Raw genomic sequence first — 23991 nt, 5'->3', positions numbered from 1 at the left:
CTCCAACTTAATTCCTTTAGCGTTTTAAGAATTCTAGCACAGATAAGCCAAATGTATGATAATGCTACTTATTACAAATGAAGGTATATTTGGCACCCAGAAAATAGATATTTACTTAAAACTGAATTCTGACCTTTCTTTATTGCATCACCAATAAGACAGATATCTACCCGACCTCTCTGTGTTTTATATCCTTGCAGGATTTTACTATTGACATTTGTCTACTGTCCAGGTAGACAGTAGAGACGGGGTTTTGCCATTTTGGCCAGACTGGTCTCAAACTCCTTACCTTAGGTGATCCACCCACCTCGGCCTCCCAAAGTGCTGGGATTACAGGCATGAGCTTCCATGCCTGGCCTCTCTGTGTTTTATTTCCTTGTGGGATTTTACTATTCACATTTGTCTACTAAAAACACAAAAATTAGCCAGGCATGGTGGCAGGCACCTCTAATCCCAGCTACTCGGGAGGCTGAGGCAGGAGACTTGCTTGAACCCGAGAGGCAGAGGTTACAGTGAGCAGAGATTATGCCACCATACTCTAGTCTGGGCAACAGAGTAAGACTCTGTCTCAAAAATAAATAAATAAATAAATAAATAAATAAATAAATAAATAAATAAATAAAATAGTAAGTAAATAAATACACAGAGAGAAAGCTCTGCCAGGTTATCCCAAATTGTTATAACCAACTATCAACTCCACTTACCTAGGAGGAAGAGTGATGGGCCATAGTATTCTGCATTGCTGATGATGTGTTTCAGGGAGGTAGGCAGAGAACCATCCATCACTAAGAGAAAAGTGAACATTACGGAGAATATGATTAGTTTGGAAAGGTGTGAGGAGTGGGGATAACTGAGTGATATGTATTATCACACTGTGGTCCTCAAAGCCTGTGTTAATTCTAATCTAATGGCCCCTAGTTGTCTCCTACTATTTTATTATTTGTTCTTTGTCCATGCAATAGGCTTTCTAACATGGGTTAAAAAAAAAAAAGAACACAAACACCTAAGAGTCAGGGAGGGGTAATAAGATAATTAAGCACAGAGTCAAAAGCTGGAGAGGGGGGAAAACATGGTAAATCATTATGAAAACAGCTAAGCAACCCTTACATCCAGGAAAAGTGACAAAAAACAACTAAAAGCTAGCGAAAATGGCATGGCCTTTACCAAAGACTGCCTTGTAGAACAACAGGTGCCAGAACAGTGTGACAAGAACCAATCTTTTAGAGAGTAAAATATCCTCCAAAAAAAGTTATCTGGAATCAAATACCATGTCGTATGCCATCTGAGAAAGCAGGGTCTTGGATGGCCTTCTTGAGGAAATTCAACATGGATTTCAGAAGTGCTGCTCGTTGTGGAATACACTGGGCTCCTGGCAATGAAGAAAGACAAAAGAATTATGCAGAGTTGGCCATTAAACAACAATGATCAAAGCACATAAAACAAAATTTTAACAGACCCAAATACACTATAATAAAATTAGAAGACATTCGAAGTGAGGTCTCTGAATCTTGGGAAGAATACTTAATTAAGCTTTGAAATTGAAAAAATTACTAATACTTTTAATTTTACCAATACTAAAATTAAAAGTCTAAAGTAAAAAAGAAAAATTACAAAGTAAAAAGGTTCAACTTTTTTTTACCTCACTCAGTTCCCATTTTGGATATTATCTGCCCTCCAACATGACTGTTTTGATAATCAATGTACGAATTGTTGGAAAAGTATAAAATGCTATGAAAGACATGTTAATATAAGAAAATGGAACACCAGAATGGTGAAGGAGCATGAGTAGTCATGGGATGCTAACCTCCAAATGTACCATTTAAGTTCTGACTAAAGCCGCCTTCTTCAATAGTTTAATAACTACCACTGTGAAAGACTGCACATCTATGTGTGTACGCACCAGGACGGGGGCCAGGGCCCGGGCCGGGGCCAGGGCCGGGACCAGGACCGGGGCCGGGGCCGGGGCCGGGGCCAGGGCCGGGGCCGGGGCCGGGGCCGGGGCCGGGACTGGGACCGGGGCTGGGGCCAGAAGAGATGTTAGTGCTGCTGCTGGAACCTGATGCCCTTAATTCAACATCCAGCCTGTGCTCCATAGAGATGGATGAGCCTGGACTGCTTTCCATAGCCACATCTGCAACTAAAGTACAAATTATGATAAAGAAACTTACTAGAATAAAAGGTACCACAAAAAGAAAAATTTTGTTTGAGAAAATTTCTTCCATTAATGTGAAATGAATATAAAAATGAAGATCAGGAATACTGAACCCCAAAATGAAAATATATCACTAGTTGCATGTATTAATACACATATATATATGTGTGTGTGTAAATTAACAATCCTACAGAAGTCCTTCAATATTTCTCACCTACCAAATTGGGGAAGAAGGGGAGAGTGGTAAGTAAAATGTGCAATTTCATATACTACTAGTTGGTAGTAGACAAACACGTACAGCTTTTCAAGAGAGTAATTAATAATAAACATAAAAAGCATGAAAAGATTAATACTCAATATTCCAATCTGGAAGAATGTCTATGAAACACTGAATGAGCAATGCAAGATGAATAGTATGTTTATGATCTCATCTTCCCATTGTAAAACACTACATACTTAACATCAACATGTATTTGAATATGCATAAAAAAGCCTGGAAAGAACCACACCGAAACTAGTAGCTATGGTAGGTAAGTGACGATTCATTTTTACTTTATACACTTGAATAACTGAGTATAAGATACACAATCATTTACTACAGTTTATAAAATCTTTTAAGGCTCTATTAGTGATAAACTACTATTTACATTTTGAAATCACTGCAGCCTCAAACTCCCAGGCTCAGATGATCCTACCACCTCAGCCTCCCAAGTAGCTGGGACCACAGGTGCATGCCACCCCACCGGGCTAACTTTTGCATTTTTCGTAACGACAGGGTTTTTGCCATGTTGCCCAGGCTGGCCTCGAACCCCTGGGCTCAAGTGATGTGCCAGCCTCAGGGATGTTTCTGCCTACCCAAAAACCTTTTTACCTCTCCTTTCTCTTCTCAAAATAGGTAAAGTTTTAAAAGGTCCCATTTTAGAGTCTCTCTCTCTCTCTACCAAGCATATTTCTAACACCTAGGATGTTATCAGGCACTGCAGCAGTGAAAAAGACAATATCCTGATCCCATGGAGCTTGAATTTTAGTGGAAATAAGACAGTAAGAAATACATAAGAAAATAATGTGATGAAACAAAACAGATTAACATCACAGCTATAGCATCTGCTTTACCTCCCATCTCTACTCCAAACAATTCGTACCTTTCTTTTCTGATTATCCTTGTGAAAAACAAATTTGCAAATCACTTACATAGAAAAAAATTTTTTGTTGCTTAAAGTATATACTCAAGTGAATTGTGTACTTTGGAATTTATGAGGAAGAATGAAAACTGGGGTGAGATGACAAAAAATCTCAAGCACAAAAATACTGACTTAATAACTGTTAATTACCATCCATATCAGTTTCCATTTCCTCTCCTTCCTGTGTAGTACTGGGTCTCTGGATCTTTGGCTTGATCACAAATGGACATTCTTTTCGGCACAAATCTACTTCATGCTACAATCAAGAGAAAAGTTGTAAGAAAATCAAGTGTATATATTTATATTTCAGGGATTAAAGACTATTATAATGGAAAAATACTGCAAGCAGATACACAGTTGATTTCTAGAAACAGAAGAGAGGTAAGACAGCTCTTTAGGGTTATCAGGACAATCCTTAGGTTCAGCTCTGAGTATTAAATTCTATGCAAAGTATTCCTTGTATAATAATACCTCAAGTCTATAAATGAAGATAGAAAGTCCACTATGGGATTGAAAAGCTGCCATATCCAGGTTGGTGATAAGGTCAACCACTCTGACGGCTCTGGTGACAAATGTTATCTGGTCTTGTTCATCTCCGAGAAACTTTATGACCTATCAGGGAGAAAAAGAGGCAAAAACAATGAACTATAAAGACACAAAGTTGTAAAAATTGCATTCTTTTGTATACATGTAGTCTGGGGCCTCAGTAAGGCAGCACAGTATAGGGGGAAAGCATGTTTTATTTTTGATGCCTGCCAAATGACAGTTCTATGACTTCTGCGACTCAACCTCTGAGGTAATGGGGACATCAATTACTTTGCAGGATTAAGTAAGATATTTAGGGGAAAAAAAGCTGGTGCTCAGTGTTCTGCACATAGTAAAGGCTATTACTACTACAAAACAATTTACAAAGTACCTTGACATATATTTTCCCTATGGTTGTGTAAAGGCATGATAACATGTGGCAATGTTTTAAGCAGAACCCATGACCTCCTGACCATTCTACACTATGATAAAGTCTCAATAATGGAAGTAGCTACTCTTAAACGTTGTTAATGAGATTAACTAGAATGTCAAATTGGCCTTCCAGTTAAGTATAACTTTTTCCGGATAAGTTTTCTTATATTATTTGCCCTCACTGTGCAACACCCCAAACTTGCATCTCTATACCCTTCATTGATTTCTCCATGTAGTTTAAAAAAAAAAAAAAAAAACCATACGGTACCTTCAATAAGGCTTCCATCATTCCACAGGAAACCAAGGCTTCACCACCAGCATCATAGCTGGCCAGATGATATAAAAAAGAGAAGAGAGCAGTGGCAAACTGGTGAGGGTATGGATCCATGGAAGGATCTACAAGGGAGGTGGGGAGAGGGAGAACAAAAACAAGCTCAAAATTGCTGTTAAGCGGGCAGGATGTTAAAAAAGACAAAGGCAGAGGGCAAAGGTTTCTTCTTGCCTAAGATAATCACCATCAAAACTTACCAATCATGGCCTGGATACAGTTCCTTACAAGCACTGGCAAAAATCCATGGTAGGAGGCAGTTCCAGTACAGTCAATAATACTGCTGAGTTTGGGAGTTCTCTCCAAGTGGACAATTGATGTTAATGTTCGTAAAGAAGCTGCTTTAATCTCCTATTAAATTACAAGGTAAACACATAATGTGTTAAATATAATAAGACGACTGAACCAAGTTCCAGTCGCTAATATCCAAACTTTAAAATATTAAGTCATTCCACTGGTAACTGCTTGAGGGGATGGAGGTCTGCTGAGAGCAACAATGAAAAACCTAGTATTTGTTAGTTTTGCAGTTTAATACCCAAAGAGGGAAGTACTGGGAGTTCTTTCTAACCCTCTGGGAAAAACCAAAAGGCAAACAAGCATAAGCCTGATATACAGACAACATTAATGCAGGATCCCTGATTCAAAAATCTGAAATATTCCCAAATCCAAAACTTTGGGAATACCTGCATGCCAGAAGTGGAAAATTCCACACCTGACCTCATGGACAAAACTATTTGAAATATTGTATATAATTGCCTTCAGATTACGAATATAATATGTATATGAAACATCAGTGAATTTCATGTTTAAACTTGAGTCCCATGCCCAAGATATCTCATTATGTATATGCAAATCCATCCCCCCCCCCAAAAAAAAACCCTCAAGTCCAAAACACTTCTTGCCCCAAGTGTTACAGATAAGGGTTACTCAACCTGTAAATACTTACCATAAGCTGCTTATCCGTTATCTGAAGGACATCTACCAACTCCTCTATCAAGCCATTATACAAGATACTGTTTGCTGATTCCTGCAAGGCATTGGAATACACTGCAAAAGGAGAAACAAACACTTTAGGCAAGAAGGCAGTGGTCAAGCCACTGCCCAATGACAAACTTTTTGGTATCTACAGGTTCTGGGGAAGAATTCCATTCCCAACCAGCAATGGAGGGCAGAATCATCACCAAATTAAATTCTGAAGGACTGGATCAAATACAAGTGATAAGCTCTAAATAAGACACTAAACTGACAGATTCCGCTACTAAAGGTATTATCAGTCTCGAGAAAGAATTTTGGGGGATGGAAATAGGAAAAGTTCTGAGTTAATTTTTCATAACATTACTACTCAATATAACTTCATTATGCCTTGGATATAAGATTTCCATTTTAGCCTCTTCCTATGCTTCTGCTTTTACTGTAAACACTTGTAAAGAAGAGAATTTATGGACCATTGCAGAGTAAGTCAGAAATTCGTGTGACACTGTAGTAAAACTTGAGAATGTGTGTAATTCACATTCAATGAATTCCACAATGAGGTAATACTGGACACAGTACCCTGAAGCATAAACTAATGGGATTTGGGCATATTCATTTAGTTTTCAACAAAGATTTCCTGAGCACCCACTCACATGCCAGAAATCATGCTAGGTATGAGTACACATAAAAGAGCAAGAATTTCATGCCAAGGAACTCATAGTTTAAAAGAGAAGGCAAGTAATAACATAATGAACATCAATAATGATAGCAATGGTTACCATTTTATACCTTCTATGTGCTTGTTCTGTGCTAGATTGCTTTCTAGGTTTTCATTTAATCTTTAGACCAACGAACCTCTACGGTCAGTATCTCAATATTAAACAAATAAGCTGAGGCTGAGAAGATAAATGTAGCTAATAATCTACAGAATCAGGGCCAGAGTACAGGACTGATTCCAAAACCATGTGTTTTCCATTCTACTGTGCCACAGTAAAAGAAGTTAAATACACAGTATTGACTACTGAATATTTTCTGACTTACTTCAAAATGACACCCCTGAAAGGATGAGAGAGGAGGAAGAGACAATGGCAAGAGAAAGAGTAGGGGGACAGTGAGCGATAGCTACAAGCATACCCATTTAAAAAAAAAAAAAAAGAGACGAATACCAAGAATAAACCCAGGTGACATGATGTCAATGAACATCATCATACCCTCTTTCTGGTCCAACATTAAGAAGCTCAAGGATAATGAATAAACACAGTGAATACTGGGAGGGGTGGAAGTATTTAAGTTGCTACCTAGGTAACTATAATAGGACTCATAGCAACAAAGATGAATGTTCAAAGCAAATCAGGCCCAAACTGTCTAATAGGGCCTGGTAATTAAAGTATTCTTCTCTTACCTAATATAGATATTGCATGCAGCCTGGCCTGAACTGCCTGCAATCGCTTCCTGTGATTAGAAAAGCCATGGGCCAATCGTATGTGTGTAAATAACAGCATCTGTAGAGAGATAAGACCTACGTTTTAAAAACATCAATGAAGAAGGTGAATACTCTTTATGAGAGCTAACTCAAAAAACAACACAACTAAACGTTTTCTCCTTTGGTATCCAAAGTGTTGAGAAAGCTACCACCACTTATTAACTGCTCACAGTGAGGTAGTTCATGTTTTCCTCAAACCCTCATAAGGACCTAGGAAGTTATTAAGTGTTAACCTCATAAAAGACGAGGAAACTAAGGCTCAGAGAAGCTAACAATTTGCCCATGGTCTGACTCCAAAGCTGACATTCTTTCTGCTATGCAATCTCCCACCCCAGTACACATCAATCTATTTAGATAACAACCACATCCTGTGGATATTTTAAAGCCAAATCATACCTGCTTATCCTTAGGAATGCTGTACATTTTGGTAAGAGATTCCATGATTTCAGAAGGGCTTTCTGAAATCTACATTAGAAAAAAAGATAGTTAGGAACAAAAGGTGAACCAAACATTAAGAAACCAGCCAAGAGTCAAAGATTCCTCTTACCTTGTCAAGTTGCTCTATGTGAATATAATGTAGTGTGTTACTAGTTGTCTAAAATTAAAAAAAACAAGAGAGCTGTAAGGAGTCACTGAACACTCTAGCTTCCCCTGCCATAGAGCTCCAAGGGCTGTCTGAAAACCAAGATGTCACCTGATAGGTTGAAGCCTAAGTGAATGCTCTTAAAATCAAGGTAACTTGAGAGTCCTCCAAAACATCCATCTTATATATATTCTTAGGAAAGCTCCTTTAAAACCAGTAGTATCAAACTATAATGCACATAGCCAGGCACCTTTCACATTCTTCTTTGCCCTTTTCTAACCCTCCACTGACTTAATCTCCATAGCTTCAGTATTCATAGCAAAGACTGAATTCATGAAAATAGTTTCTCTTTGAACATGTATTAGAGTTGCTTTCAAGGCAATTAATCTAGAAATACTACTTATTTATTTATTTAACAGTATAGGTAGAAGAGAAATTATATTTTCACTAAGCTACTTCTAAACCAAACTCTTTAGTACCTCCTCAAACAATACAGAATGACCAGATAATTTAAGCAGGACACTATCCACAATATATAAAGACTTTTACAGGCTTCCTAAGTAGAGAAACCTGAGCCATCACCATTCATACTACTATACTACATGTTGGAATTCTCAGAGACTGTGGGAAAAGCACATAGGTCATAGCAGTGCCTCATAACGGATGGGACTTCCATATTTTGGCAGCCCCCAACATGAGACCCAACCTTATCAGAGTTGGGGATGCAATTAACACTCCTGAGGAGCTGCTAGGTATATTTATAGTTTGCGAGGGCAGCAGTGTAGCTCAAAACCATTTCTTCATTTAACTGATGAGTTCTAGAAGAGGCAATCCCAGTTACCGTAAACTGTAGACTTTGTCGGAACAAATCTGAATCAGACTCACCCTTTTCTCAATTTTGACCTCGGCCCCAGGATCTGCATAGAATTCAAAGTGTAGTGTAGTTGCACTGGGTGGATATTTCTGTGTATAAAGCACATCAAAGAATCAGACATTGAGTTTCAACTGATTATAAATATTATCCCCCACATCTTCCCTCAAAGTCCTAGCCACTTGTTCAACTTATTGTGGCAGAAGAACAAGCAGTACATTCAGTACTTACAGTGCCTTTAACTGTCTGTCTGAGAGCAGAGCTCAGATAGGATGAGACTTTTCAAACAGAATCAAAAGGATAGAGCCCAGAGCTCCCAAACCTTTTGCATTTCATACTTACAAATTTCTAGTTTCCCTTTCTTGCAAGAGATCAATTTTGACTGTGGCTATTCCCAAGGGGGAAAAGAGGGGCAAGACTGCCAAGCAGTAATGAGTAAGAATCCAAGAAAGGATAGAGAACAAATACCAGGGTTCAGAAACCAGCTAAAGAATGGAAAAGAACATTCTTACGAAAACCTTGTATCTATCTTCTGAAATATTTTATTCAAAGTATGCCTCATAGGCATGTCTTCATAATTCTTCAAACACTTTCCTTCTATACCATTCTACACCACTTCTCATGGTATGTTTTTCTGCACAGGTAGACACCAAGACAATATAAATCAGACCCTGAAAAAACATTCTCTTTAACTCCAGAAAAGTTACATGATGAACAAAAATAAGATAACAGCGGAGTGCCCACTAAAACATCTCACTGAAAGAGACCACTAGCAGTGGTTGCCTCCGGAAAATTAAAAAGTTACCACTGCATACCTTTTTATACTCTGAATTTTTTACCGTGTGTGTGTGTGTGTGTGTATGTATATATATATATATATATAAAATTTCCTTTTAAAGTACACGTCAACCTTTATGTTGTCATAATTAGAATTCCAAACTCTGAATATACTTCAAGATTTATGTAATTTTGATTATTAAACAGACAACACTCGCCAACTATATTACCCGATTATCTCTTCATAAAATAATCACTAAAGAAAAGTATGCCGGCTAACGTGGGAAAGTAACTTGATCTAATCTGTGGTTTTCTGAGACCAGAAAAGAGCCATTCTTTTTAGGAAAAGGCTTGCTAAGATAAATACGCTAAATTTCACTGCAGCCATTTGTGCTAAACATGACAAACTGACAAGACAAATTCCACATGGAAAATACAGTTGCTTCCAGATGCAAAATAATTACTGAAAACCAAATTGTGTTTTGTAGCTCCACATCAACATACCAAAGCAGAAGGGAGGATGGCCTGAGCTAATAACTTAAGCATGGGTAAAAGGCAGAGAGATAAACAAGGAAAGCACATAAAACATTGTAAGTTCTCAATAAACCTAATGGTAGAATTGCTCCCCAAGCAGCCATTCCTAAATCACACCACACTGTCCAGAGTTCTGATACAATGTGAGAATGCAAGCAAACATACTTTCTGGGATTTAAAAAAAATCACATTAAAATCAATTCAACAAATATAGCTACCTACTCAAGAACTGGGTATGAACACACACTCTTTCTCAGATTTATCATCTAACGCCAGCACATCAAGAGCCCAAGCACTGATAGACTGCTTCCTATAGATGTGGCTCAGCTATGTCTGAACTGATCTTAGGTTCCTCAAAGGTCTTGATGTGAAGGAGCCACTTCATATACCACAATTCGTTGTAAAGTAAGGTTCATAGAGAGGAAAACAGCTCTGTCAAAAGACACCCATATCCCAAAGAGTTACTTACCATCATATGCAAGTCTCTGCAACATTCTGCAAGTCCAAAGCCATTCTCCTTTCCACCCCAGCTCTTGAAAAAGGAAAAAGATAGTGTTAAGACAGTGCTTATGGTGACTTTGCGCCACTGCACTCCAGCCTAGGCAACAGAGTGAGACCTTAGCTCTCTTTCTCTCTATGTATATATACATACGAATATATATATATATGTATTTAAGAGTGTGTGGCTGCTTGGAACATAATGTTGAGAAGACATCCAACGTGAAAGTCAAACAAGAGGAAAAAAGAACAGAAATAAGAACTTAAGACTCAAGGCAAGATGGTCTGTCTAAAGGTGATTTCTTCAATGAGATTAATTTCACTGTTCAGTGAGGATGCTCCTAGGAAGAACTCAAGCAGCAACTGCCAGCCATTGTATTCCACACCCCTGTAGTCACCTATGCTGACAGGTCGGTCATGTCCCATCAGGCCTTGCCTGAGGCTCTGCCTACTCACCTTCTGCACTAGGGAGGAATCACACTTTCCAGTTCCTCTCTTTTTGACATTAGCTGAGTTACAAGGCAGAAAATTCTGCCTTATTTATTACTACTGTACTTTGCCACTCAAATCTAAAAACTCATCAACAAGCCCCTGAGATAATGGGGGAATGGCTCAAATGGCTTCTAACTACAAAACTACTGTCATATAGTCTCACTACCTAGCCTGCATCTTCAACAGCCTTTAAAATATCACTTTAACATCAAGAGCATTATCGTATTTTTATTTTTAAATTATATATATAACTATTTTACATATATTACATAAAATATGTATTTATTATGTAAAAAATATATATCTCCCTGCCTTGTGGGGCAAGGCATATAGTTCAGGCAAACAATTGACAAAGTGAAAGAAATGAGGTATCATCTGAAACAAATTTATTAATTTATCACGTCAAACTGAAAAGAGATTTTTATATTACAAATATAAAACATTTCATATAAAGATATATTTTGTATAATTTTTAAAATTATAAATATATAAATTTTATATAAATATATAAAAATAAAAATTATATATATGTAGCTATATATAAAGAGAGTGTGAGAGATAGACAAGTCTCCCTCTGTTGCCTAGGCTGCAGAGGAGTGCAGTGGCACAATCACAACTCACCACAGCCTCAAATTCCTGGGCTCAAAGGATCCTCTGCCTTAGCCTGTCACATAGCTAGGACTATAGGCATATGCTACCACCACACCAGGCTACATTTTTAAAATGTTTGTAGGGGTCTTGCTATGTTGCCCAGGTTGGTCTCAAACTCCTCGCCTCAAGTGATCCTCCTGCCTTGGCCTCCCAAACTGCTGGGATTACAGCTGTGAGCCACCTTTTCCAGCCAAGAATTATCATGTTTTTAAGTCTGGCATGATTGAAGCATAAAATGCTACTTATATTCTGTGTCTTCATTTTATTCCTGTCTAGTGTGGGTCCCAATCACCTCAGATCTGGGCTGCTACCATGAACTAGCATGGTTCTCTCTCTACATCTAAGTTGTTTCCTCTTTGTTAAATGCTATTATATCACTACTTGCCAAAGAAGTCTCAAAAACAAACAGTGTAAATCACCGAAGGTGCCATTCACAAAGGTACATACTATAGAATGCAATTTCTAAACCTGTAAATAAATTAATTAATTAATTAAAAAACCATCACCTGACTATCCCATGAGAAATAAGCTTTCTTAAACTACACTTGACCTACTGGCAGCGTTTCTCAATCCAGGTATCATGTATGAAACACAGAATATGGTGAGTAATTTTTTATTCTCCAAAGAAGAGTACATAACTAGCACCACCTTAGACACACAAGAGAGAAGTCATTTTGCTACATTAATAATGGATACCTTAGGGCATTAAGGCTTACTTCTCTAGTGAAAACCTAAGTGAGAAAGTCTGCCTGGACACAGATATGTACATCCCCCACTCGCAGCTGTTTAAAAACAGAATGTTCTACTAGGAATGATGTCAGTGAAAATGGCAGAATAGGGAACTCCATAAGCCCACGCCTTCACAAAAACAGTGAATAAACTGACTGTCGGAATTCAAGTCTATCAGAACTCTAAAAAATAATCAGAAGTTTAAAACAACTAGGCAAGTTTAAGGTAATGAGACAAGAATTTGTAAAGTACAAGGTTCGACATTCATTAAGATGTTAACAGGCTCACGCCTGAGGCGGGAGGATCAACTGAGGTCAGGAGTTTGACACCAGCCTGCCCAACACGGTGAAACCCCGTCTCTACTAAAAATACAAAATTAGCCAGGCGTGTGGTCTACGCCTGCAGTCTCAGCTACTAGGGAGGATGAGGTGGGAGGATGGCTTGAACCTGGGAAGCAGAGGTCACAGTGAGCCAAGACTGCACCACTGCCAACTCCAGCCTGGGCAACAGAGTGAGACCCAAAAAAAGGTAACAAACACCTGGTGCTAAATATGGCCAAATATTCATGTATTAAAGATATTCACTGTAGCATAATTTACCACAGAAAAAAACTGGAAATTACCTAAGAAGGAAGAAAAATGTGAAGTAAATCGAGATAACCATAGATGGCACAATTGACAGTACTTAAAATATTCACATACAGAAGGTATAAAATCATACTGTAATGGAATCAATTTCTTCTTTCATGGCATTAGTCTCATTCCTGAAAATACCTTGCCACGTCAAGCAGCATACAACCATGCAGTTATACTTTCTTTTAATGCTTGTATAACTTCATGTTTTTAACATTTTAGCTTTTTATTACATCTTAATTTTACTGTGATGAGGTAGAATCTAGCTTAATTGCCTCCCAAAGAGTGAGCCAGTTTTTACAACACCATCTTATTTGAATAATCCATTCTTTTTCTGCTAATCTGAAATGCCATCTTAACCATAAATTCGATTCCTACACATTGGATCTGCTTCTGGAACCTATTGATTGGTCAATCCCACCCTTAATTACCACATTATTTAAATTACTACAGCTTTATAAAATGGTTTAATACCTAATAAGTACTTCATTACATTTTCGATATTTTCTTGGCTCTTCCCAGGACAGCTGGTGAAGACGAAGACACATGCAATTTGCTGAAAACCATAAAGTAAGGATGAGGGTAGAAAGGCTTGATGCTACACAGAACAGACAGGTAAGTCAAACCGAAAGTCTGAATCTGCAAGGCAGAATAAGCTTGAAAGGCTGTGTATCTACACAATTATATTCCTTTTGTTTCTTTTGTTATTCCAACTAATTGTTTCAGACTACCTTTATTAGTGTCACCACAAAATCTTTCTTGCCAACTTTTGCAACCTGATAAAAAACAAGCACCTTTAATTAGAAAGTTTTGGTAAGCTGAGATCCTTAAAACACCCTGCCAACTCAAACGTGACTCATGAAAGTCTGTGGAATTGTTATATTTATGAGCTAGTACCATTATACGAAATATAAAGAAATGTTTCTGATAAAGACTAAGAAAATATACCAAAATGAGTAGATACACAATTACGATAAATTTTGTTGTACACATTTCCAAAGTTAAAACACCAAGCACATATTTTTATCAGGAAGACAAGTTTGTTTTGCTTCCAACAAAATCAATATTAAATGTTAAGATTCTAGGGTACTTATTAGTCAGTACTATTCAGAATAACACTAGTTCTTTGTCCTTATTATTATTATTATTATCTATTTATCTTGCTTTCTCAAGTACTAAGTAAGCTTGTTTTTATTTAAAAAAACGAACATGACCGTGCTCATAGAATCTCCAAATGCCTAAGACAGGAAGAGCAGATATTATTCTTCACATTTTAGCAGGAGCAAGGAGCCCAGGGACTTTGTCCAAAAATAACTAAGTAACTTCTGAGCCTCATGGTATTCACCTACCTGGTAGTGTTACCGTAATATCCTAGCACTTAAGTAGATATCCCATAAATAACTATATTCATTATGCCACAGGGGCATATACAACACTACCTCACACTAGACAGGATTTGCTAAATATTCAGACATCAGGAAAAAGGCTTGACGCTTTCTAAGATGGAATTATAAGAACTTGGTAAAAGTTTGTAACTTTACTCAACAGAATAGACTAGGCAGTGGTTCTCCCTGGACCAGCAGGTTAGTATCAGTATTACCTGGGAACTTTTTAGCAATGCAAATTCTGAGGCCCACTCCAGGCCTAATGAATCAGAAACTCAGGAGTTAGGTGGGATGGAGGTGAGGAAGACTAATATATTTTTTAATAAACTGATTCTGATGCATGCTGAAGTTTACTAGACCTAGAGTATACCATACCTTCACGAAAGCCAGCCAACTGGCTTTCAACTGGTTCAACAAGCCTTTCTGGAGAATTTTCCCTAAATCTGTAGTTAACTAATTAATCACTGTTCACATTCACAATTAGCCCACATCACTGGGTTGACTCAGTCATTAAAAAACTACTATGAGGAAAGACACCACATCCAAAGTCACTTTTCATAAAGACCAAAACATGATATTCAATCTTTTATATAAAAGCACTGACTGAACCATTTTTGAAAACACCATATACAAAAACACAATAAACGAAGACAATACACAAGAAGATTTAGGGGAAAAATACTTTTAAGATGACAAAGGACTAATATCTCCAATATGGTTTTTTAGAGCAGGAAAAAGTAACCAAATGGAAAAATGGACAAAAGATATAAACAAAACCTTTCACAAGAACAAATCCTAATGGCCAAGCATAAAGATGCTCAAAATCACTACTGATCAGTGAAGTGCCAATAAAGATACATTCAGATTTCTGGGACTCTATCATATGATCTCCATATCATCCCTTATAATATATTAAATGTATCAGTAACTAAGTGCATATATAAGATTGCTTAATATATGTAAGATTGCTTATTGCATCTTTCATAACAAATATGAGCATGCATCAATAGGGAAGTTGAGTAAAATATGGTACATCCAAAGCATGGACTACTATGCAGCCATCAAAAGAACCCTATAGCTATACAGGTGACTTTAAAGTGATTTTTTAACAAGGTCCGAAATAAGAAAACAAGGATGCAAGGTATCCTGCATTTGTAACTGAAGGACAAAAACACCCTCAACGGGTCAATATAATATGAAGATAATATATAGAGAATACGCTTGAGGTTACGGGGAGGTAAACCAAGAAGTAAAAGGCTGTTCTGAAAATAATCATGTGACAATATGCATGCACTTATAAAATAATGTGTGTGTAACATTTTAAAAGAAAGCAAATACAAAAGAATGGCATGTAGTTTCTCTGGTTGACATCCATCTATAAATGACAGCTCCTGTTTATTAAGTACTTCCAACATGATGGCATTAACCCTATAAGGTTTTATTTATAACTTCCTTTACTCTGATCCTAAAAGAACTATGAGGTAGATATGGTAACCCCCAATTTACGGACACAGAAACAGGTTAATGTGATTTGTTGGCAAAAGTAGGTTTCATGTCCAAATCCAGGTTCTTAAACACATGCAAGTGAATGTGTTTGCTGCAAAGGAAGTTGCCTGAAAAGACTGAAGAGACATGAACCAAGACTTCTATGAGCATTGTTAAAGAAGCCCACAAGGCCAGGCACAGTGGCTCACGCCTGTAATCCCAGCACTTTGGGAGGCTAAGGCGAGAGGATCACCTGAGCTCAGGTGTTGGAGACTGGCGTGAGCAACATGGCGAAACCCCATCTCTACAAAAAATATAAAAAATTAGCCAGGCATGGTGGTGCATGCCTGTAGTCTCAGCTACTCCAGAGGCTGATGTGGGAGGACCAATTAAGCCCAGGAGGCTGAGGATGCAGCGAGCTGATATTGTGCCACTGCGCTCCAGTCTGGGTAATGGAGTGAGACTCTGCCTCAAAAAAATAAATACATAAATAAGAGAAGTCCACATGAACAAGTTTTTAGAGAAATTTTACATTTTAGAGAAACACGAAATTTTTAAATTTTAAGAAGGGTATTAGTATTGGAGGTACCATTACTAAACACCTAATTATCTCTAAACCTCAAACACCTGTGAAAATCTTTTATTGCAAAGCACCAAACACACAAATCTATTACCAAAGGCTGCAATGTACGGCACCTGTCAAGATTACAAATTGTCCAGGACTAGAAATTAACCTTCCATCTACAATCTCTTTAGATCAATTCAGAGCGAAAAGTAGCAAGTCTGTCAAAGGTAAAAAGTGTCAAAAATGCAAAGGGACAAAAAAGCAATCATTTAGGCAGTCCTTTCTGTGGCAAAATCATCCAAAGGAAGAAAACAACTGGATCTTAATTACCTAAAAAAAAAAACAACACAAAGAAACCTGCCCCTCATACTTTACATATGTGAGCCATTTATACCAAAAACAGTTTGCATTTTAACTTCTACTTAAATTGTCAGAACATTTAATTAAAGTATGAAATATTAGTGTGCTTCTATCAGCCTAAAAGTAGAGTGATAAGATGTGAATTCTGTCAGATGCTATTGTGGCCCTATACAAATAACCAAATTAACATGATCAAAGCTGTATTTTTAATGACTTCTAGGTCTGTTAACTTTCCTAGCAAACTTTTCTTTACCAAAGATCTTAAAAGTCACCTGTATTTACCTCTAAATATGTTTCTAGGATTTATGTCAAGTGTGAAGAAAAGTTCTAAACCCATTTTTCCCTCAAACAGCCTACTGTCCCACTGTTCTGATATAAGCAACATAAGGCATACTCTTTCATTCTGCAGATGTATTGTCTACTCCTGTGCCAATTACAAAACTGGCTTAATGATAAAAAGCCATATGATAAAAACTTGGCTTTATAATAAAATCACTATAGCTTTATGATATTATCTGATACAACAACTCACCCTGATTATCAGTGTTTTCTCAGACATTTATTTCTGTGTCTCAGTTGATGCTATTAACAGACTTCCACTCAATCAATTTGACTGACTGATTTAAATGAAAGGGAATTATTTCACAAAAACTAAGTTGAATATTTTGCAAAATATTCATCTAAAAGACAATATGCTAAAATAAAAAGTGTCAAATTATGAAAAGATTCAAGAGTAAACTCTAAAAAATTTAGAATCCTGTATGCAGGTTCCTTTTCTTCACATCAGTGCAACTCCATAAAGTGATCACAGATTACAGTTGTAGTTTATGTCAGAAAACAGACTGCTTCTTACTAAGTCTTTGGCCCCACATAAGATGGGAAAGGGAATTATTTTCGTTTTTAAAAAATCGTATGTATAAATCACTTTTTAAACATTTCCTGCTTTAACAAGATTTTTAAAATAATTAAACTACCAATCATTGGTCCTAATTTCATTAAAGGGCTTCTACCATATTAAGTCTTCCCACTTAAAAAATGTTACTGGTTTCTATTTAGACCATCCTTTAAATCTGTAAGTAAAGGTTTAGTGTTGGTCTAACAGATCTTAAATACTGCTGTTAAGATTTATTTTCCCTTATCCATAGGGATACATTCCAAGACCCCAGGGGATGCCCGAAACTACAGGTAGTGGCAAACCCTATATAATACACCCACACACACACATATTTTTTTCCTATATATACATACTGATGATAAAGTTTAATATATACTATAATACAAGTCATGTGAATGTGGCTTCTTTCTCAATATCTTATTGTACTGTACTGCAAGTAACTGAAACCATGGAAATCGAAACCTCGGATAAGGGGAGACTACTGTATTTGTTCATATATCTGTCGCATCATTGCCCATTCAGATTCCCTTCTATCAAAGGTATAACTTCTGATGTCTGTTAATTTTTCTTTCTTGAAACTATATGTTGCATTGTGTACATCTTTTTAAGTTTCAGAAATGGTACTGAGCAATGAAAATTGTTGCTTTTACTTTTTTATGCACGAACCACTATGTTTAGAAGCCATAGATGTTGCTGTATTATTTGGGGCACAGTTTCTAACTGCTACATACTCCATAGTGTGCATGTGCCACATTTTACTTATTCGAATACCTACTAATGATGGATACCAAGGTTGCTTCCAACTCCTCACTACCACAAACAATGATGCAATATTTGGACAGAGATCACGTTTATGGAAATGATGTGATCTCATCTTTGAAATATACACCCAGGAGAACCAGTCTACACTCCTATCAACAATGCATGAGGGTTCCCATAGCTTCACATACCTGCCAGCACTTACCATTATATAGTTTTCTAAGAAATTTCTGCAAATCTAATGCTTACAAAGCTGTATCTTGTTTTATTTTTATTTCTCTAATTACTGAGTCTGGGCATCTACTCACATGAATTTCGTGTTCTATAAACTGCCTATCCATATCCTTTGCTCATCCTTGTTGATCTGGAAGAGTTCCTTGAATATTCTACATTAGCAGTCCCTTTCCAGTTTTAAAACATTGTTAAGCGTTTTCAATCTACCATGGGTCTGTTAACTTCTATTGTACGAAGTGCTGCCTAATTTTGCCTGCAGACCAGCTGCTTGCCATTACACCAATTGTTTGCAAGTGTTACTGGTCCAGGACAAAATGAGGTTGTACCAGAATGTTATTTAACTACATTGGTAACTATACTAGTTAGTACAACTGACATTTTTCTTGATGAAGGAAGCAGTGTGTTGATTTATATTCCAGTGTAAGGGCCTAAGGAGTAGCCTGGAGTTATGTGTTTTCTGTCGGGAAGTATATTTTTAAATATAATATTCAAAATTTTAGTTTTAGGTTTATGCCATGGGGATTTTAAGAATTCTTTCCCCACCACTGTTATTACTACACAACCTCCTACATTAACTTCTCTTAAATTTACAGTTTTAGCCAATATGACTTATTTTACAGACAGAATATTTGCTCATACTGTGAATGGGGTCTTTTCACCAATCATTTTCCCTTTTTTTGAGATAGAGTCTCGCTCTTGTCACACAGCCTGGAATGCAGTGGCATGATCTAGGCTCACTGCAACTTCCGCCTCCCGGGTTCAAGCGATTCTCCTGCCTCACCCTCCTGAGTAGCTGGGATTACAAGTGCCCAACACCACGTCCAGCTAATTTTTCTATTTTATTAGTAGAGACGGGGTTTCACCATGTTGGCCGGGCTGGTCTCAAACTCCTGACCTCAGGTGATTCGCTCTCCTGCCTCGGCCTCACAAACTGCTTGGATTACAGGCGTGAGCCACCACACCCAGCCTCACCAATCATTTTCTAATTGGTTACTATTAATACATGGAGGAGCTATCTGTTTCTGTATATTGATCTCTTACTTGGCTATCTCACTGTGTTTTTACTAGTTGTAATAATATTATCTCCCCAAGAAACAAAGAGACTCATCACCTACATGCAAATAGTAACAAATATTCTCTTTTCTTTTTTAGAGACAGAGTCTCGGTCTCACTCTGTCGCCCAGGCTAGAATGCAGTAGCACGATCTTGGCTCATTGCAGGCTTCACCTCCCAGGCTCAAGGGATCCTCTTACCTCAGCCTCCCAAGTAACTGGGACCACAGGTGTGTGCCACCACACCTGGCGGATTTTTGTACTTTTTGCAGAGATGGGATTTCGCCATGTTGCCCAGGCTGGTCTCAAACTCCTGGGCTCAAGCGATTTGCCTGCCTCAGCCTCCCCAAGTGCCAGTAATAACAGGCATGAAGCCATCATGCCCAGCCCAAATTTTCTCTTTTAATATGTATTCTTCGCTTCTTTCTTTTCTGTTGGTTAGCATCTGTACTACAAATGTAAATGACAGAAGTTAATGTCTGACATTTTTGTGTGACTTATGAATTCAATGGAAATGCCTCAGCTCCCCCATTATGACTTCCGGTAGGTAACTCTAGTTTCTTAAAGTTTATATGAAGCTTTTGTTAATGTGATAAATTTTATCAAGTGCTTTGGAAGCATCTATTGAGTAACAGTTCCTTTTTCCTTTTAACTGTGACTTGGGAATCCAATGTTAAACCTCCTTGTGGTTTTTAATAGGAGGAAATGTTTACAGTATCTTAAGGAAACAAGTTGCATGCTTGTATACACGTATTTCCAAATGCAAGAAAAAAATGCTCCAACTTTAAGGGAGGTCTCATAGGGATGAATTATAGGTGATTGACATTTTGTCTATATTTTCCTAGAATTTTCAAAATACATGTTATAATTATACAAAACTAATTTATAAGTAATCATGGCACGTAAATTAGCCTGAAAACTTGAATTACTTTGAGGTAACCATTAAATACGCTTTTAAAAAGCCAGCCGTAACACTTTTCTTCTAAGAAAGCTTTCCAACAGTGGGTTACCTCTCAAACCTAAGTATATATTAAGAAATTGTCTCCAGGAACACAGGACAATAGTTTGGTAGAGCTGAACTTTTATATGAGAGCTTTTGGCTTCAATTACAATCACTACTACTTACTGATCACAGCACTGAGTACCCCACAATTCATTTTATTCTAAATCAACCCTGAAGTAGATATATTAAATTCCCAGAAGAGGAAACCAGTATGAGAGCTAGTATGCAGGGCCAGGACCCAAATCTAGATCATATTATTGCATTATACTTCCTTCTCACACAGAATTGAATATAATTTTGAACTTTCCTTTCAGAAGAGAAATTGCCACTTCTGAACAGAGAGATTTTGTTTGGTGAGCAGAGATTAAAGAATTCCTTCAAAATTACTTAATAACTGAGAATACTTAGGTTTTAAAAGAGGGCACCAATAGTTCTAACTCAATTAGGCCAGTGAAGTTAACTTAGAGATTCTAATATATTTTAACACTCTGAGAAACACCTGTTGAAAGGAACCATATGCTCCAATTTTTGCACCCCTCCACTCTTCACCCAAGACTCACCTCTGCCAAATGTTGTAGCCGAGTTAGCAGTGGGGTCCTCTTGTCAGATCCCAGACGAGTGATGTAGTTTGATCTTTTGCTAAATACATATAGGAGATTAAGGACTGCCAGCACCACTTGCATATCAGAGGAAGCCAATAAAGTTGTCAAATGCTAAAGGGACAAAAAAGGGCAAAGCTCAAGGTATCAGGAACAACTGGCCTTGAAAACAAAACAAAATGTACCTGTCAACATTTACAAAGCTATCAAAAAGTTTAGTAACGTAATACAAAAAATATATAAGTATTTGTACTCGGGAGGCTGGGGCAGGAGAATGGCGTGAACCGGGAGGCAGAGCTTGCAGTGAGCCGAGATCGCGCCACAGCACTCCAGCCTGGGCAACAGACTGAGACTCCGTCTCAAAAAAAAAAAAAAAAAAAAAAAAAAAAGTGTGTGTGTGTGTGTGTGTGTATATACATGTATGTATTTGATAATCTACAACATGCACCCTTATCCCCCAAGGAGCTTAAAATCTGGCAGTTAGTTATAAAGTGCAATAAAAGTAAAAAAATGTAAACAGTAGTTCAAAACCGCATAGGTTTTCCCACAGGAAGGAAAAGAGACAAAAGAGGCAAATGTGATATAATACACATGTGGGACTCAAGAAGAACATTAAGTCTCTAACTGGACTAAAAGTATTGTGAAAGATATTTTATGTTCTCTTCTGTATCCTTTATGACAAACATAAAGTTGAAATTAATTAAAACAGGGTCCTTCATATAGAAGCTAAACATATCCACAACAGTTCGTGGCAATTATGTAACATATAACTGTTACAAGTACAGTATATGCTCATAAGGAACCTGAGTGACTACTTTGGTTTTTTTGTTGTTGTTGTTTGGAGACAGGGTCTCTCTGTTGCCCAGGATGGAGTGCAAAGGCATGGTCATAGCTCCTTGCAGCCTTGACCTCCTGGGTTCAAGCGATCCTCTCACCTAAGTCTCCCGAGTAGCTAGGACTACAGGCATGCACCACCACGTCCAGCTAACTCTTGTATTTTTTGTAGTGATGGAGTCTCACTATGTTGCCCAGGCTGGTCTTGAAACCCTGGGCTCAAGTGATCCTCCTGCCTCAGCCTCCCAAAGTGTTAGGATTACAGACATGAGCCACTGCACCTGGCCTTACTTTGGCTTTTAAATACAATTAAAATTCACCAATACATTGAAGCACTTGGTCAGAATTAAAATCAGTATGTAATATAGCTAGAAATGAACCAAGGCATTTCCAGTTGCCAATTATACCAAAGGCCATGGACTTCCATGGGCAGCATATCTATTTCATCTTCAACAGATTGCTTATTTACCTCCCACTTAAAGCTCTGTATATTAGGCCTTTAGTTCAGTTATCCCACTTCTTTTCCTAAGCCATTTTAAGTTGTTTGTTCTGATTCTGTTTCTCTACTGAAGATGCAGGAAAACACACCTAAAATTAACAGGGCACCTAACTAATGATGACAGAAAGTCTAAAGTTGGGCTTCTATAAAAAGAAAATAATTTCTTATTACAGTGATTTTTAACCAACTGAAAAGCTCACTGACTGCTGCACCCACCTTACTCTTCAAGGACACAAAGGATGCTATGAATATATATCTTGGGATGGGTGTGGCAGAATACAGGGAGACTTTAAAGCAGCACACTAAAACTTTGAGAAGTACATTAATGTGATGAGAAAATCAAACTATTTCTAGCAATTTAAAAGTAATGTGGGGCTGCTCTAACAACCTAGGGCAAAAATAAATTCATGTAAATTTCCTTAAATACTTTAACATATATATATAACATTTCTCACTCATTTCTTGAATCTTGAAAAGGCAAAACAAAGGTGATAGTACAGAATCTTCCCATCAACCCTATGAAGGATATCTATATCCAAGAAACATTCTACTATTATCTTTGACAATGAAAAACCTAGAGCTCCATCATGAAAAGGAAAGAAGCAATAGAGAGAAATGGCAATTTCCTTATTTCTGGATGTACACAATTCTAGTTTAAGAACAGAGTACACAGGCTTTAACCTCCCCTACCTCTATGGAACTGTACAGATGCCGGGAAAAGCTGTACTCAATGAGCAAGGCTGTGAAGTTCAACACAGCCAAGAGAAGCATTTTCAGTTGCTCTCTTTCTGGCCTATCACATACGAGCATCCATGACATATTCTCCACTGTCTGTCCAGCATCTGCCAGTATTCCATCGAAGCGGTCCAACAGGTCCACCCAGTGATATAACTCGCACTGGAGAGGGGAGGAAAAAGAAGATGTAAGAATAAGGTAGAAGCGCCGCATGGGTGCTTTCTAACTGAGCTTTGTTACAAGAGATTGCTGAGCATGACACCTAGACAAGTTCACGTACCACCCTTGCCCATATGAGAAAGATCATACTCTGAGCTAAAAGGGCTGGAGTTCATTTCATATCCATCTAGACATATGTGCTAACACCACTAGACCCCATAAAACCGCTAGAGCTAGGTCTTTAGATGGAGAACTCCGGTTATATTCTAAGATCTACGAAGACAAGAGAACCATCCTTGCCAGAATCCATTTTATCAGAAAAATTCATTTTTTAGAGTTATCTAATAAAAGTTCTTCTGAACTAAAAATCCAGAAATTATCTCAAACGTATATTGTCAAACTACAGGAATTCTGAGATTGAGATTCTTAAGCATCACCTGTGAAATCAATTCCTCATCCTCAGCCAGCAAAATTTTCCTTGCCACTGGTTGAAAGCTATGTTAGGCATGTGGCACTCGCTAGATGCTTAGCTTACTAAGTAACTGCTGAATGAGGCTATCCCACTATGGTTTCTTATTCCATATCAG

General features: G+C 37.6%; 1 protein-coding gene across 7 annotated transcripts in view; it reads right to left on the bottom strand.

Annotated features, from left to right (window-relative positions):
- HUWE1 (HECT, UBA and WWE domain containing E3 ubiquitin protein ligase 1) overlaps window positions 1-23991 on the bottom strand; it is a 153999-nt gene that overhangs the window by 90757 nt on the left and 39251 nt on the right. For 5 of the 7 annotated variants that reach the window (XM_073013656.1, XM_073013658.1, XM_073013659.1 and 2 more), the window contains exons 5-19: window positions 23201-23407; window positions 21139-21291; window positions 10308-10370; window positions 8542-8619; window positions 7621-7668; window positions 7470-7538; window positions 6993-7092; window positions 5565-5665; window positions 4819-4969; window positions 4559-4686; window positions 3805-3945; window positions 3484-3589; window positions 1901-2137; window positions 1268-1369; window positions 705-785 (exon numbers count right to left, since the gene is read on the bottom strand). In XM_073013656.1, coding sequence (XP_072869757.1) covers window positions 705-785; window positions 1268-1369; window positions 1901-2137; window positions 3484-3589; window positions 3805-3945; window positions 4559-4686; window positions 4819-4969; window positions 5565-5665; window positions 6993-7092; window positions 7470-7538; window positions 7621-7668; window positions 8542-8619; window positions 10308-10370; window positions 21139-21291; window positions 23201-23407 — 1765 coding nt within the window. The remainder of the gene's footprint in view (window positions 1-704; window positions 786-1267; window positions 1370-1900; window positions 2138-3483; window positions 3590-3804; window positions 3946-4558; window positions 4687-4818; window positions 4970-5564; window positions 5666-6992; window positions 7093-7469; window positions 7539-7620; window positions 7669-8541; window positions 8620-10307; window positions 10371-21138; window positions 21292-23200; window positions 23408-23991) is intronic. The other 2 variants (XM_007991784.3, XM_073013661.1) reach the window with 1 other exon arrangement.

Source organism: Chlorocebus sabaeus, chromosome X, assembly GCF_047675955.1.
Source record: "Chlorocebus sabaeus isolate Y175 chromosome X, mChlSab1.0.hap1, whole genome shotgun sequence".
NCBI classification, from domain to species: domain Eukaryota; kingdom Metazoa; phylum Chordata; class Mammalia; order Primates; family Cercopithecidae; genus Chlorocebus; species Chlorocebus sabaeus.
The sequence above is the reverse complement of the archived record's forward strand: the minus strand, read 5'-3'. Positions and strand labels throughout refer to the sequence as shown.